This window comes from Zalophus californianus, chromosome 8 (assembly GCF_009762305.2).
Source record: "Zalophus californianus isolate mZalCal1 chromosome 8, mZalCal1.pri.v2, whole genome shotgun sequence".
In the NCBI taxonomy this organism is placed as follows: Eukaryota; Metazoa; Chordata; class Mammalia; order Carnivora; family Otariidae; genus Zalophus; species Zalophus californianus.
In genome coordinates, this window is record NC_045602.1 from 52,804,239 (window position 1) to 52,817,320 (window position 13,082).

Consider the following 13,082-nt stretch of genomic DNA (forward strand, 5'->3'; position numbering starts at 1 on the left):
CTGCTTCTTCCTTAGAGAATCCTTTCAGAAATAAGTAAGACTTAAATATATTTCAAGGCTAACATATCCTGAAACTTAACTTAAAGAAGAAAAAAATTTTCTAACATTTTAACAGATTCAATAGCTATTTTATTAAATGCTTTGATTTTGATTGAAGTAGCTTTTCTGAAAACATGGGGATTTTAGTTTGGGATTAGATAAAGATTGTTTAACAATCAGTGAGTTTAAGTTAAATGACATTCCAATTTTAATAATGACTTTTTAATCGTGGGTCAGTAAGTTCTTTTTGTTAAATATGTTGGTATCATAATTATAGCCTAGATTTTTCTTATGATTAACCATGATTATAGATGTATATATATATTTTTTGGTATAAGGCCTTTATAATTTATGGATTATAATTTTCAGTGGAGGTAATGTATAATGTCTAAGTTTTAGGCTACCCAAGGAGTTAGTGTTTCTAAATTTAAAAGGACGATTTTCAGTTGGTAGCATCATTTCCTGATTTTTTTGTTAAAGGAGATAAATGGATAAATATATATTGAAAGGTTCTCTTGATAGCCAGATATTCTCTGTAGAGATCCTCCAACAGTACTTAATTTATAGATGGTGTGCAGTAAGTGGTGGCCTATTAAAATAATTGAGTAGAAAAGATATAGTACTTTCCTACCCTAATTTATACAGTTTATACTCTATTCCTTGAGTTTAGGGTAGTCTAACAAATTTTGGTATAGAAGTGAATCAGCTACCAAATTAAATGCATGTGTACCATACTGATAATTTAATAAGTATTTTTTTGTATTGAGAAGTGACTTGCATTAGTTTTCCCTTTTCACCACCACCTCTTTGTCATTTTGACCCTAAACACTTAATAAATCACTCCTAAATTGATCGAAATATGCTTATGTATACTTTAATATAAAATTATATTGCATGGCTTTCTGACTTGGGTTTTTGTTGTGAAAGTGCCTGTTTTGTTCATGTGTCCTGAGAGAACAAGCATTGTGACATACCTGGCTAACTTAAAAGCAGATTGCCTGTGAAGCACAATTTGAGTCCAATTTTTTGAGGTATGGAGTTTTAGCTATCATGGCTGGGTTTTTTTACTCAATCTCAAATAATAGGGCTCTGGTTATTTTGCAGAGTATCTCTGAAGAATGGACAGAATTGCCCTGGCTAACTACAAGCTACGGTTCACAGTGGATAAATGTTGGCGTGCTTTTTTACTTTCTGACTTTTAAAATTTTGCTTTTATATCTTGTAGTTTCCAATCAATCTTATATGATTGCTATTTTAAAATTCAGTATAAAATCTTTTCTTATATAGTTTAAAACTAAAGTGTGTGTCTAGTGTTTTTCTTCAATTATTTAGCATTTCTGAAAACATCAAGTTCTCAATTTACCCATAGTCCAAAAGGGGGGTGTCGATTGATCTGAGAAAACAAAATAATTAATTTAGGAAATATACAGCTTTTCATTCTTTTAGTTTCCAGTTTTCTATTTTAATTTTTTTAATGATTAGGTAGTATATGGTGTCAAATAGAAAATTATCAGTTGCATGGTTAAAGAAAGCCATTCATCTAATGTGCCTGTGAACCCTATAAATGGTTAAGTAATTTCATATGAATAGCTGCTTTTACCATGCTTAATATTTAAAAGTTTAAAAACTTTCGGAAATGGGAGGCAATTTTTGTACAATATATGCATATATATTTAAGAAGTTATTGCATGTTTATTATGCCTCATTTGCTAATACATGATAAATTTTATAGAATAAAAGGTGAATATGCATTAAAGGTTCATTTTAATGAAGATGAAACATAAAAATGAGTTGTGTGTGACATTCTCACTTGATATCCAGAGGAGAGTTTGCAAACCTAAACTTCTGATTATTTCTGATTTCAGAGATGCCAGAGTGGTAAAAGACATGGCAACAGGAAAGTCTAAAGGATATGGCTTTGTCTCCTTTTTCAACAAATGGGTGAGCTCAATTAAAAAGTGCATGTGTGGTGCTTTAAGAGTAAAGACTAAAGATACTCATTTTGGGGTGCCTGGGTGGCTCAGTTGGTTAAGCGACTGCCTTCAGCTCAGGTCATGATCTCAGGTTCCTGGGATCGAGTCCCGCATCGGGCTCCCTGCTCAGCAGGGAGTCTGCCTCTCCCTCTGACCCTCCCCCCTCTCATGTTCTCTCTATCTCATTCTCTCTCTCAAATAAATAAAATCTTAAAAATAAAAATATAAAAAAATAAAGATACTCGTTTTAATAATTATCTTTCATCTGCCACTTGCTCATTTCACTGATAACACCTTCTCAAAGAGGATATCTTTTTTCTCCCCTTTGGTCATTTCTTCAGCATTTATTTAGCACCTGATGCATGCAAAGTACTGATAAAATGTTTTCAGAACATAGAAAGTAGAGATGTTTAAATTATCAGCCAAAGGTAGATACTGAAAATCTCATTTATGTATTTAATTCATTATCTCCCTGTTTATATTCTCATGACAATTTAAAAGTAATAATGTTTTCTATTTGCTTCATATGTATGAATATGTATAGTTATTATTAGTTAACATGCTATTTTACTAAATTTTCTTACTCGTAGTAATTTTCCATTGGTTCTTGTGAATTTTTAAAATACAAAATCGTATTACCTGCAAATATATGTATTTTACCTGAAAAAGAAAGTGATAGGGCACCTGGCTGGCTCAGTCGGTAGAGCATGAGACTCTTAACCTCAGGATCATGAGTTTGAGCCCCATGTTGGGTACAGAGATTACTAAAAAAATAAATAATCTTAAAAAAAAATAAAAACAATAAAATGCTCCAGTGGGTGGGGACTTTTTAGAAGTTATATACTAATGTATTTGAAAATGTCTTCTCATTTCTTTTATTTAACAATCATTTATTGAATACCAATTTGCACGGACTTGAGATTTCTGTGTTTTGCGGAGAAGAGGAAGGATAGTACAGTTTGTCAAATGAGAGGTGAGAGTAGGGTATATACAGAAGGAAAAGCTTCATCTTCAGTATGTCAGCAGGATGAACTCTCTGGCATATCCTCCATACAACGTAATCATGTACTGTTGTTTTAAAAAATAAATATATACCATAGAAATCTTTCCATAGCCAGTACTTACGGAAAAATAAAAGAAGTCTATAAATACTGATTATAGAAATATTTCTGTGGTAAATTAACTGAAAAGGCTCATTTGTGTAAAAAAGGGAGGTATATTTTTTGGGTATGTGTGTTCCTCTCACAGGGATAAACAAAAGCTTGCTGTAGAGTTTCCTGTTTGGGAGTTGGAAGTGAGAGGCAAATGGGGAACAGAGTGGGAAGCTTATCACAGTATTGTACTGTTTGAAGTTTGAACTTTGTAAATGTATTATAAGTTCAAATAAATGATTTACCTCTTTTAGTGTGATAACTAAGGTTCAGAACAGTTAAATGTCAGGGATGCCACACTTCAAAAATACAGGGGTGAACGTGGGAGAATATATATATGCCTTGGAATATATACTAAGGTTTTGTTAACCTTAGATTTTAGTGTATTCCTTCTGTGTTAGGACTGTCATTTGCCAAAGATAAGTTATAGAAACACTACTGTACTTTGTGTGTAAGAATACCTTAGGGGGTAAAAAAAGAATGCCTTAAAAAATGAGCCATTAGGAGAGCCTGACTGGCTCAGGATTTGAGTTCAAGCCCCATGTTAGGCATAGAGAAATTTTTTAAGGAAAAAAAAGTTTAAAGAAAATGAGCTATTAAAAGTTTTTGGTGTATGGGGGCGCCTGGGTGGCTCAGTCATTAGGCGTCTGCCTTAGGTTCAGGTCGTGATCCCGGGGTCCTGGAATCGAGTCCCACATCGGGCTTCTTGCTCAGCGGGGAGTCTGCTTCTCCCTCTCCTACTCCCCCTGCTTGTGTTCACCCCCACCCCCCATCAAATAAATAAATAAAATCTTTAAAGAAAAAAGTTTTTGGTAGTAATGAAATGTATTTTAGAAAGGTTTTCTTTAATAAACAAGGTATTTGAACTAGATACTGTATCCTTTCTTAATGGCTTTAGGTGAAGTTTATGACCATTGGTTATTGTGCCAGTTCCTTCTGACTTTTTAAAAAATATGTTTGCAGTTAACACCAAATATTATCACTTTTTTTTCTAGTTCCTGTGTCTGCTTACATTGGAACTGTCTGGTTATTCCTCATATGAACTCTTACTGTCCAGATATTTGCTATAACAGCTTGCAACCATTTTGCCCAAAATTTATTTTCCAGATAAGAAATTTGCCTTAAAAATGTTTACATGGCGGGCGCCTGGGTGGCTCAGTCATTAGGTGTCTGCCTTTGGCTCAGGTCATGATCCCAGGGTCCTGGGATCAAGTCCCACATTGGGCTCCCTATTCGGCGGGAAGCCTGCTTCTTCCTCTCCCACTCCCCCTGCTTGTGTTCCTGCTCTCGCTGTTTCTCGCTGTGTCAAATAAATGAATAAAATCTTTAAAAAAAGAAAAAGTTTACATGGCTTGCAAGTTTGGGTAAGAGAATGTAGAGTGCACTGCAATTATATCTTAGCCGTTCACATAGTAATATGGTATCTTGGGATCTAATTGTTTATTTTGTTGTTGTTTATTTATTTGAGAGAGCATGGATGGAGGGGAAGGTCAGAGAGAGAGGGAGAAGCAGACTCCCCGCTGAGCAAGGAGCCTGACTTGGGGCTCAATCCCAGGACCCTGAGATCATGACCTGAGCTGAAGTCAGACACTTGACTGACTGAGCCACCCAGGCGCCCTGGGATCTAATTGTTTAAATGTGTTGTACAGGAGCACCTCCCTAAACCATTCTCTTCCTAGTGCTAAGAATGGCCTTGTTAAAACATAAATCAGATCATGATAATCTCTTACTTAAAATCTTTTAGTTTTTTCCTCTGGCACCCTTTTTAGCTCACTAGATTCCACTGAAACTAGTTGTCTTTAACATGGCCTTTTTTTGTTTTGTTTTGTTTTGTTTTTAAGATTTTATATATTATTTGAGAGAGCGAGAACATGCACAAGCAGGGTGAGGGGCAGAGGGAGAAGCAGGCTCCCCACTGAGCAGGGAGCCCGGATACAGGGCTTGATCCCGGGACTCTGGGATTTTACCTGAGCTGAAGGCAGACCATTAACTGACTGAGCCACCCAGGTACCCCTACATGCTTTTTTCAGATACATACCAAACTCTTTCCTACTGGAACACACTTCGAAATGCTTTTCTCTCCACAAGGGCTTTCTTCCCTGGAGTTTTGACTTGGCTAGCTCCTGTTCCTCTCAGTTTCAGCATACATGATACATTTTAGAGAGACCTTCCTTAATCATGCTGTCTGAAGTAGATCCCAAAGCCCATATTCTGTAGGTCGTCCTTTTGTGTTTTTTAAATTAATTTAATTTTTTTTTAAGATTTTATTTATTCATTTGACACAGAGGGAGAGCACAGGTAGGCAGAGTGGCAGGGAGAGGGAGAAACAGACTCCTTACTGAGCAGGGAGCCCAACGCGGGACTCGATCCCAGAACCCCGGGATTGTGACCTGAGCCGAAGGCAGACGCTTAACCAACTGAGCCACCCAGGCGCCCCCCTTTTGTGTTTTTTTAATTTTTTTTTTTTTTAATGTATTTGAGAGAGAGTGCACGAGCAGGGGGATTGGTTGGCAGACACAGGGCTCCATCCCAGGACCCTGGGATCATGACCTGAGCCAAAGGCAGATGCTTAACCTACTGAGCCAGCCAGGTCCCCCTATCCTTTTACTATGGCATTTACCACAATTTGTGATAAGTTTGTGGCCCCAAAAGAATGTCAGCTCTGTGGCAGCAGAGACCATGTCTGTCTCATTAACCGGTGAATCCCTAGCACTTAATCTGCTGCCTAGAACATTGTAGCTATTCACTGTTTACTTGTTGGATGAATGAGAAACCAAATATTGTCACAAGTTTGTTGGATTGTGTAAAGTGAGATTTTCATTCATAATAGTCTGAGTTATTACATGAATAATAGCTATCTCATAAGGGCTTTGGGGCTCTGAACTTTTTCAGGTAATTAACATTCCCAAAGTCTGATATCCAAATAAAAGAAAGATAATTTAAAAGCACCATTGCATTTTAGGCAACGTATTGTGTATTGTGTATTTTATAAAGCATTTTCATTCAGTAGACATTTGTGAAAAGCAACTGAATTTTCTCTACTGCTAATGGTCTTTCAACATCAACTAATGGTGGCTTCTTTGTCATTTCTAATGTGCGGAACAGGATGCTGAAAACGCCATTCAACAGATGGGTGGCCAGTGGCTTGGTGGAAGACAAATCAGAACTAACTGGGCAACCCGAAAGCCTCCAGCTCCAAAGAGTACATATGAGTGTAGGTGTATTGGAGAAGAAAAGGAAATGTGGAATTTTGGAGAAAAATACACTAGATTTTAAATGTTAGAGCTGTTCCCGGAGACTTATTGCAGAAATAGATGAGAAGCAAATCAAGACTACTGTTCAAAATGTACTTAGTTTTCATTCTTGTAATTTTAAATAATAAATGATACTGTCTTTAATGTCAAGTCTCCTGTTAAATAGAGAATATTGAGTAATTTTTTAGACCTTCTTGGGGGAGGTTTAATCCTCAATCAAATGTATTATGTATTATGTTAAGCATTTTAGTCAAGGTAAAAATTACCATTACACTAGTGTAGTTGATACTGCTTTTCTCTTTCTGAACATTTTATTTAATGAATTTAAAGTATTAAACTTTTCCCTCCCCAGCAAACACCAAACAGCTATCATATGATGAGGTTGTAAATCAGTCTAGTCCAAGCAACTGTACTGTATACTGTGGAGGTGTCACTTCTGGGCTGACAGGTATGGGAGCCTTACCCGTGTGGCATTTTGAGGTTAATATTTTAACTGAAAAGCTTAATGTCTGTAGGATTTTATATAACTTGCTGTGGTTTATTTTTGTCTTTTATCTAACAGAACAACTAATGCGTCAGACTTTTTCACCATTTGGGCAAATAATGGAAATTCGAGTCTTTCCAGATAAAGGATATTCATTTGTTCGGTATGGGTGGTTTTTTTTAAAAAAACTTTTTCCCCAAAAACCATTTTGAGTAATTTAGTAGTTTTCTTAAAAATGTACCTTGGCTGTAAAGAAATAGAAATTTCTCTAGCATTTAGCAGTATTTGCCACTGTGTTTTAATGGCTCCCTCCTTGTAACCACAAGATCAATAAAACATTCTCTGTTAAAAGAAGTTTCTTCAGAACTACAAGATTTTGGGGAAAATATACCAAAGAAAATATACCATCTTACTCTTTTGTGTGAAGTGCCTCTTATACCTCAGGCTCAGCTTAATTTTTAAAAATAGGTTTTATTCATAAGTACCTTAAACAGTTTACATTGGTGATTCTTAATATTCTTTTGAATAGGTTCAATTCCCATGAAAGTGCAGCACATGCAATCGTTTCTGTTAATGGAACTACCATTGAAGGTCATGTTGTGAAATGCTATTGGGGCAAAGAAACTCTTGATATGATAAATCCTGTGCAACAGGTGAGAGGATTCTTGACCTTGTAGAGTAATTGCTGGGCTAATAATAGGTTATTTTAAAATGAAATTATTGATAATCCTTGTTAATAGTTTCTCGCTAAAATGATAATATATAAGGGCTCTGTATGAATGTATTATAGTTCTAGAGTGGTAGTTTACCTAACAGGGTGTTCAGGCTTTTTTCTTAACACTTGATAGATTTATTCACATACTGTTTGGAGAACTCACAAGCATGTTTGACTCAGTTGAAACAAAAGCTGTAAATATATTTAGAGCCTTGGCATTTTTCCTAGATTTTGCTGCTTACGTTTTTCCAGGAAGCTTTAGTGGTTCAAATGTGATCCCATAAAGATTTCTGTGAGGGGGTGCCTGGGGTGGCTCAGTCAGTTAAGCGTCTGACTCTTGATTTTGGTTCAGGTCATGATATCAGGGTCATGAAATCAAGACCCACATCAGCTCTGTGCTGTGCATGGAGCCTGCTTAATATCCCCTTTCTTGCATGCTCTTGCGCTCTCTCTCTCTCTTTAAAAAAAAAAAGGGGGGGGGCGCCTGGGTAGCTCAGTCGGTTAAGCGGCTGCCTTCGGCTCAGGTCATGATCCCAGGGTCTTGGGATCGAGCCCCGCATTGGGCTCCCTGCTCGGCGGAGAGCCTGCTTCTCCCTCTCCCTGCCGCTCTGCCTACTTGTGCTCGCGCTCTCTCTCTCTCTCTCTCTCTCTCTCTCTCTCTCTCTCTCTCTCTCTCTCTCTTAAATAAATAAATAAAAATCTTTAAAAAAAAAAAGTTTTCTGTGAACAAATTGTAAATGGAGCACCAAGAAAGGAATGAGAAAATCCTAAACTATATAAGCTATATAGGTTTCTTAGGTAAACTGAATACAGGAATAAGTAATCTTTTCTATTTTCCCTATCTAGTTTAATTTACAAAACACTTAAACATTGTACTGAGTTTGATATTTATTACTGGGGCATTACCTACTGCCTTACAAAGAGTGTGCCATTTAGAGCATGAGGAAGAGTTACAGCAGTATAACCGCACTCTTTTTTTTTTTTTAACTCATTTATCTTATAAACTCTTGTTTATCCTTTTATTTTCATTGCAGTGATGGTCCTATGTGTTATGGCTATATATTTGTGGTACATTAGGACTGAATGTGTACACATAACTTCGAATAATACTAAATTACTTGTTATAATTTTACTTAATAGCAGAATCAAATTGGATATCCACAAGCTTATGGCCAGTGGGGCCAGTGGTATGGAAATGCACAACAAATTGGGCAGTATATGCCTAATGGTTGGCAGGTACCTGCATATGGAATGTATGGCCAGGCGTGGAATCAGCAGGGATTTAAGTAAGCATACTTTCTTTTCTCCTTTATTATCAGCCTTTGAAAAAGTTAAGAACTTAGGAAGAGATTTTAAGTAATTAGTAGGTTATGTGGTCCTCTGTCTAAAGCAAGTTTTAGCCTTCGAAGGACTTAGTTTAGAGCTGTTTTTAATTTATAATTTTAAGTGTATTTCTTAAAAAATTTGTCTGGAAATGTGCTGCTCTGAGGCATAACCAGTGTTAAAAGAATTTTGGTAATGCTTGGTAATGAATCAACTAATATTTAAGTAAGACAATGAGAGCTTAATAATTGCTAAGCTTTTTATTTGAGAAATGATCATTTAGCCATTCTTGGATGCAGTTATTTTGATGCTAATTGTTTTATTCGTTATGCTTTTTTTTCCTGCGCTGTAGGGTTTATCACACACTGTTATATGGATGCGTCTTTGTACACCCTGAATTATGAAATTTCACTTAAATTTTTGAAAAACTAAAAATACTTAGCAGTTTTTATTTTAAAAGAATCTTGTATTTGTGGGATGCCTGGCTGGCTCAGCCATTAGAGCATGAGACTTTTGATTTTGGGGTTGTAAGTTTGCACCCTGTGTCAGTTTACTTAAAAATAAAGTCTTTTAAAAAATAAAAGAACCTTATATTTGTAATGTTGAAAAATATGATGAGCTTACATATGCTAATAATTTTTAGTTTTTTCTTTTGAGTAATATAAGTGGTAGTCTCTATTGTGCCAAATGATCGAGTTTCTTTCAGGTAGTGGTTTGTTCAATTTTTGTCTAACCCAGATGCACAGTTTTCCTTTCTGAGATTAGAAATGACTTTTTTCTGAATTCAAAGGAGAGAAATGTTTACAGGTAAAGGGTATTTTTTTTTTTTTAGCTATATTAAACTAACAAAATTAAACTGCACAAATTAAACACTATGAGGATGCTTGTTTTTAAGAGAAAAAACTTGCCTTTGCTTTCCCTGGCATAACCATTATTCTTATATTTGGGCTTAAGTAAAAGTATTTTTTCCATGTATATGTTACTTTTTCTTGGCATTACATTTTATTTTAACCAGTGGATTTCCCCTCCTCTCTGCTTCTTTCACATTTTCTACCAGTCAGACACAGTCTTCTGCACCGTGGATGGGACCAAATTACGGAGTGCAGCCACCTCCAGGACAGAATGGCAGCATGTTGCCTAATCAGCCTGCAGGGTATCGAGTGGCAGGGTATGAAACCCAGTGAAAAAGGACTCCATAATCTAAAGCCAGTGGCTTGAGGCTACAGGGAGTGTAGTAAAGCCGTTGTTTACTTAAAGATTTATCAAATCAGTCAGTGCAAATGTCAGATACAATGTATTTATTTAAAAGATTCATTTTTTAATCATGAAATTACTTATCATCCACATTGTTTTAAAAAGAAACAAGATGCTGGATGTCTGCCAATTTTTGCCTTCATTACCTTTTTTGATAAAGTTTCTCAGATCCTTGTTTCAAATACAAATGCAGGGATTGCTGCCACTTTTTTAAAATTAAGAGGCAGAAAATTGCACAATGTTGAACTTTTTTCCACTAAAGTAGTGTGCAGTTCTAGTTTGCATTCCTGATATGATTTAAAACATGTAATATAAAAATGTTAAAAATGAAGAACCAAAACTGTGCAAAGTCTAGAAGTTCTTTGTAATCTTCAGCTTGCGCACAATTCTGTTTTAGGGTTTTTTGTTTTTTGTTTTTTTAAAAGCATTGTTTGAACTGTCCCATCTCCACTGTTTCCCTTTGGGGTTTTAAAATATAAATTATTAGTTTACATCATTTTTGTATCATTTTTCACAAATTTGTCTTGCCTTATTAAATTTCTGTAAAATATACTTAAATGGAAAAATGATGTTCACTTAGATTGAAAACTTTTCTCAGATGGATTGATAATTGCATTCAATTTGTGTTTTATATGAGAAGGTGCCTCAAGAATTCCCTCTTGGATTTGTTTAAAGGATTTTTATCTTCTGTGATAAACTTTGCTGTGTACCAGGAAATATAAAAACAAAAACTTGCTACTAAAGAAAATCTCTGAAATGTGAGACATTCTTATGAGCCCGTGTTAATTTCATGTGTCAACTTCTACATTTACGTGTATTGTTTCATTCTGTAAAATGTTTTAGCAATTTAATATTTTGCACAGTTAGCAAGCTTTGTATGTCATTTCCTTCTTAAAGGCATCATGCAGAGTTGACAGGAGATTTCTAAGGTTTTAAGTTTGCATGTGAATATCAAATACACACTTCGGTAGTCTTTGAATACAAAGTCATCTGCTCTTGTTTTTCAAGAATTCTGAGACACAAAGTTGTATGTAAAGGAACATATTAATTTGCCATTTTCTAGTTATATTTACTCAAAAAGAGTAAATCAACCTAATTTTATTACGTACAAATGATAGCTGTGAAACTGTATAATATCCTATATCAGGCTTGGAGTTCGTTGTGAACTTCAAAATTAGCCTGAAGGACCAGCCGGGCAAAGCATTTTTTAAATGTTCAGAGGCCAAAAGATAAAACAAAACAAAAAAACCTTAAAATCCTACCTCCTTAAACAGCCTTCAAAGAGGAGAATCCTCAGTGCAATCATTATTTTGATTCTTTTGGTACCTGTTTTCCTGGAGTTCCCAATTTTATTATTTTGGGGTGGCTCCGAGCATTAGGTTTAATCTTTGATGGCATTGTTCTAGTTTTGAAATTTCTAGTACATTTCAGAGTCTCTTAGAAGAGTTGTGGGAGATTTTGTTTTGTTTTCAGTGAAAGTCACAAACTTTCTTCTTCCTTTACTCACAAAGGGGAAGAGTCCCCCAGTATACATATTTGAACGGTTTGTTGTTTTTAAGACCTTCAGAGAGCTCCTAGCATTTAGCAACAGAAAAGGCCTGTGAAATCTTAAGTTTCCTGGCCTTGTCTCTTCCAGGTAGGAGCAAATTAAGCTGGTCTCTAAAGCCAATATTCATGTAAACCAGAGCCCAGGAAAGACAGCTCATAAGTGTTTAATTCTCTGGAGCTCAATTCTATGCAGTTGTACTGATGTTTCATTACGTACGTCACTGTGTATTTTTAAGTGTTGATACATTAAAAGTTGCTTTATGGAAGATGAGTAAATTTTTTAAATACTTGGGAATTTTATTTCCATGTTAACGTCTACAGATCAGGACATGCGACCAGAAGCAGCTTAAATGAAATACTCAAAAAGTAAAATATCAGGAAGCTATTTTTAGATTCTTCTGGTTTATGTTTCTATTTTAGGACCCTTATTATTTTTCTTACTCAAAAATATTTTATTTCCTGTACATCTGTGGACTGCAGGGTAAATTATTTGGGCATAAGTAATTTAAGCAAAAGTATAGTTTTTCTTTCATTTTGACTTTCTCAAGTAACACTTTTTATTAGCCAGTATATTTTCTTATTGCACAAATCTTAAAGTGTACATTAACTACTTTTTGAGAAGAAAGTGGTATTTCTCAAAAAAGTTACTACTGAACAAATTGACGTTTCAGGAACATTGATAACTTTTGTTTAAATCTTACTCCTAGTGTTAAAATCATTAAAAGATTTTTTAGTCTAAAAATAATACTGGTATTAGTATCAGGTAAGGAAATTAAAGTTTTGAAAACAGTTTCATTCTCTGCAATATGCATTCAGATTTTACTATAAAATACATCTGGTACTGTAAAGAACCTGAAGTGATTCACACTTAATGGGTCGTTAATCCAGTATTCTTTGCCCTGACTGTTTGGATATTAAAGTTCCTTTATGTTTTCTATAACCTGTGGGATCTTCTTGCAGTGATTATTGTGTGTGAAAGATTTTTCTTTTTGGTGTAACCATATTGTTATATTCACTCGGGTATTTGTTTTTTTTTTTTAACCTTATTCCAGAAACCATGATTTGCATTGGATTACTATTTAATACCACAAAGAATTGGCATTCTGTAGATTTAACTCATTATAAAACCAGGATCTCATTTTCCTTGTTGATAACTATCTCCCTGTTGAAAGTTAGTTCCACATTGTAGTTTTATTTTCCTGGTTTGTCCCTGTGCTTGCTTGTCTTCCTTTTTTTATGTGTGTTAGAGTTCAGTTGACATTTGAGAACGCAGTTGGTAGGGACTAGATTATATATACAAAGAGAGTTAGGTTTGCTATGGGGTGCTCTTGAGGTTGGAAA

General features: G+C 35.2%; 1 protein-coding gene across 16 annotated transcripts in view; it reads left to right on the forward strand.

Moving 5' to 3' along the window:
* TIA1 (TIA1 cytotoxic granule associated RNA binding protein) overlaps positions 1 to 12,685 on the forward strand; it is a 30,488-nt gene extending 17,803 nt beyond the window's left edge. For 4 of the 16 annotated variants that reach the window (XM_027621178.1, XM_027621172.1, XM_027621181.1 and 1 more), the window contains 7 exons: positions 1,905 to 1,980; positions 6,269 to 6,377; positions 6,770 to 6,865; positions 6,980 to 7,064; positions 7,431 to 7,554; positions 8,757 to 8,902; positions 10,001 to 12,685. In XM_027621178.1, the coding sequence (XP_027476979.1) occupies positions 1,905 to 1,980; positions 6,269 to 6,377; positions 6,770 to 6,865; positions 6,980 to 7,064; positions 7,431 to 7,554; positions 8,757 to 8,902; positions 10,001 to 10,157 (793 nt within the window). In that variant the 3' untranslated portion in view covers positions 10,158 to 12,685. Of the gene's footprint in view, positions 1 to 1,143; positions 1,210 to 1,904; positions 1,981 to 6,268; positions 6,510 to 6,769; positions 6,866 to 6,979; positions 7,065 to 7,430; positions 7,555 to 8,756; positions 8,903 to 9,996 lie in introns of those variants that run through there. The other 12 variants (XM_027621176.1, XM_027621182.1, XM_027621183.1 and 9 more) reach the window with 7 other exon arrangements.
* The last annotated feature ends 397 nt before the right edge of the window (positions 12,686 to 13,082 follow it).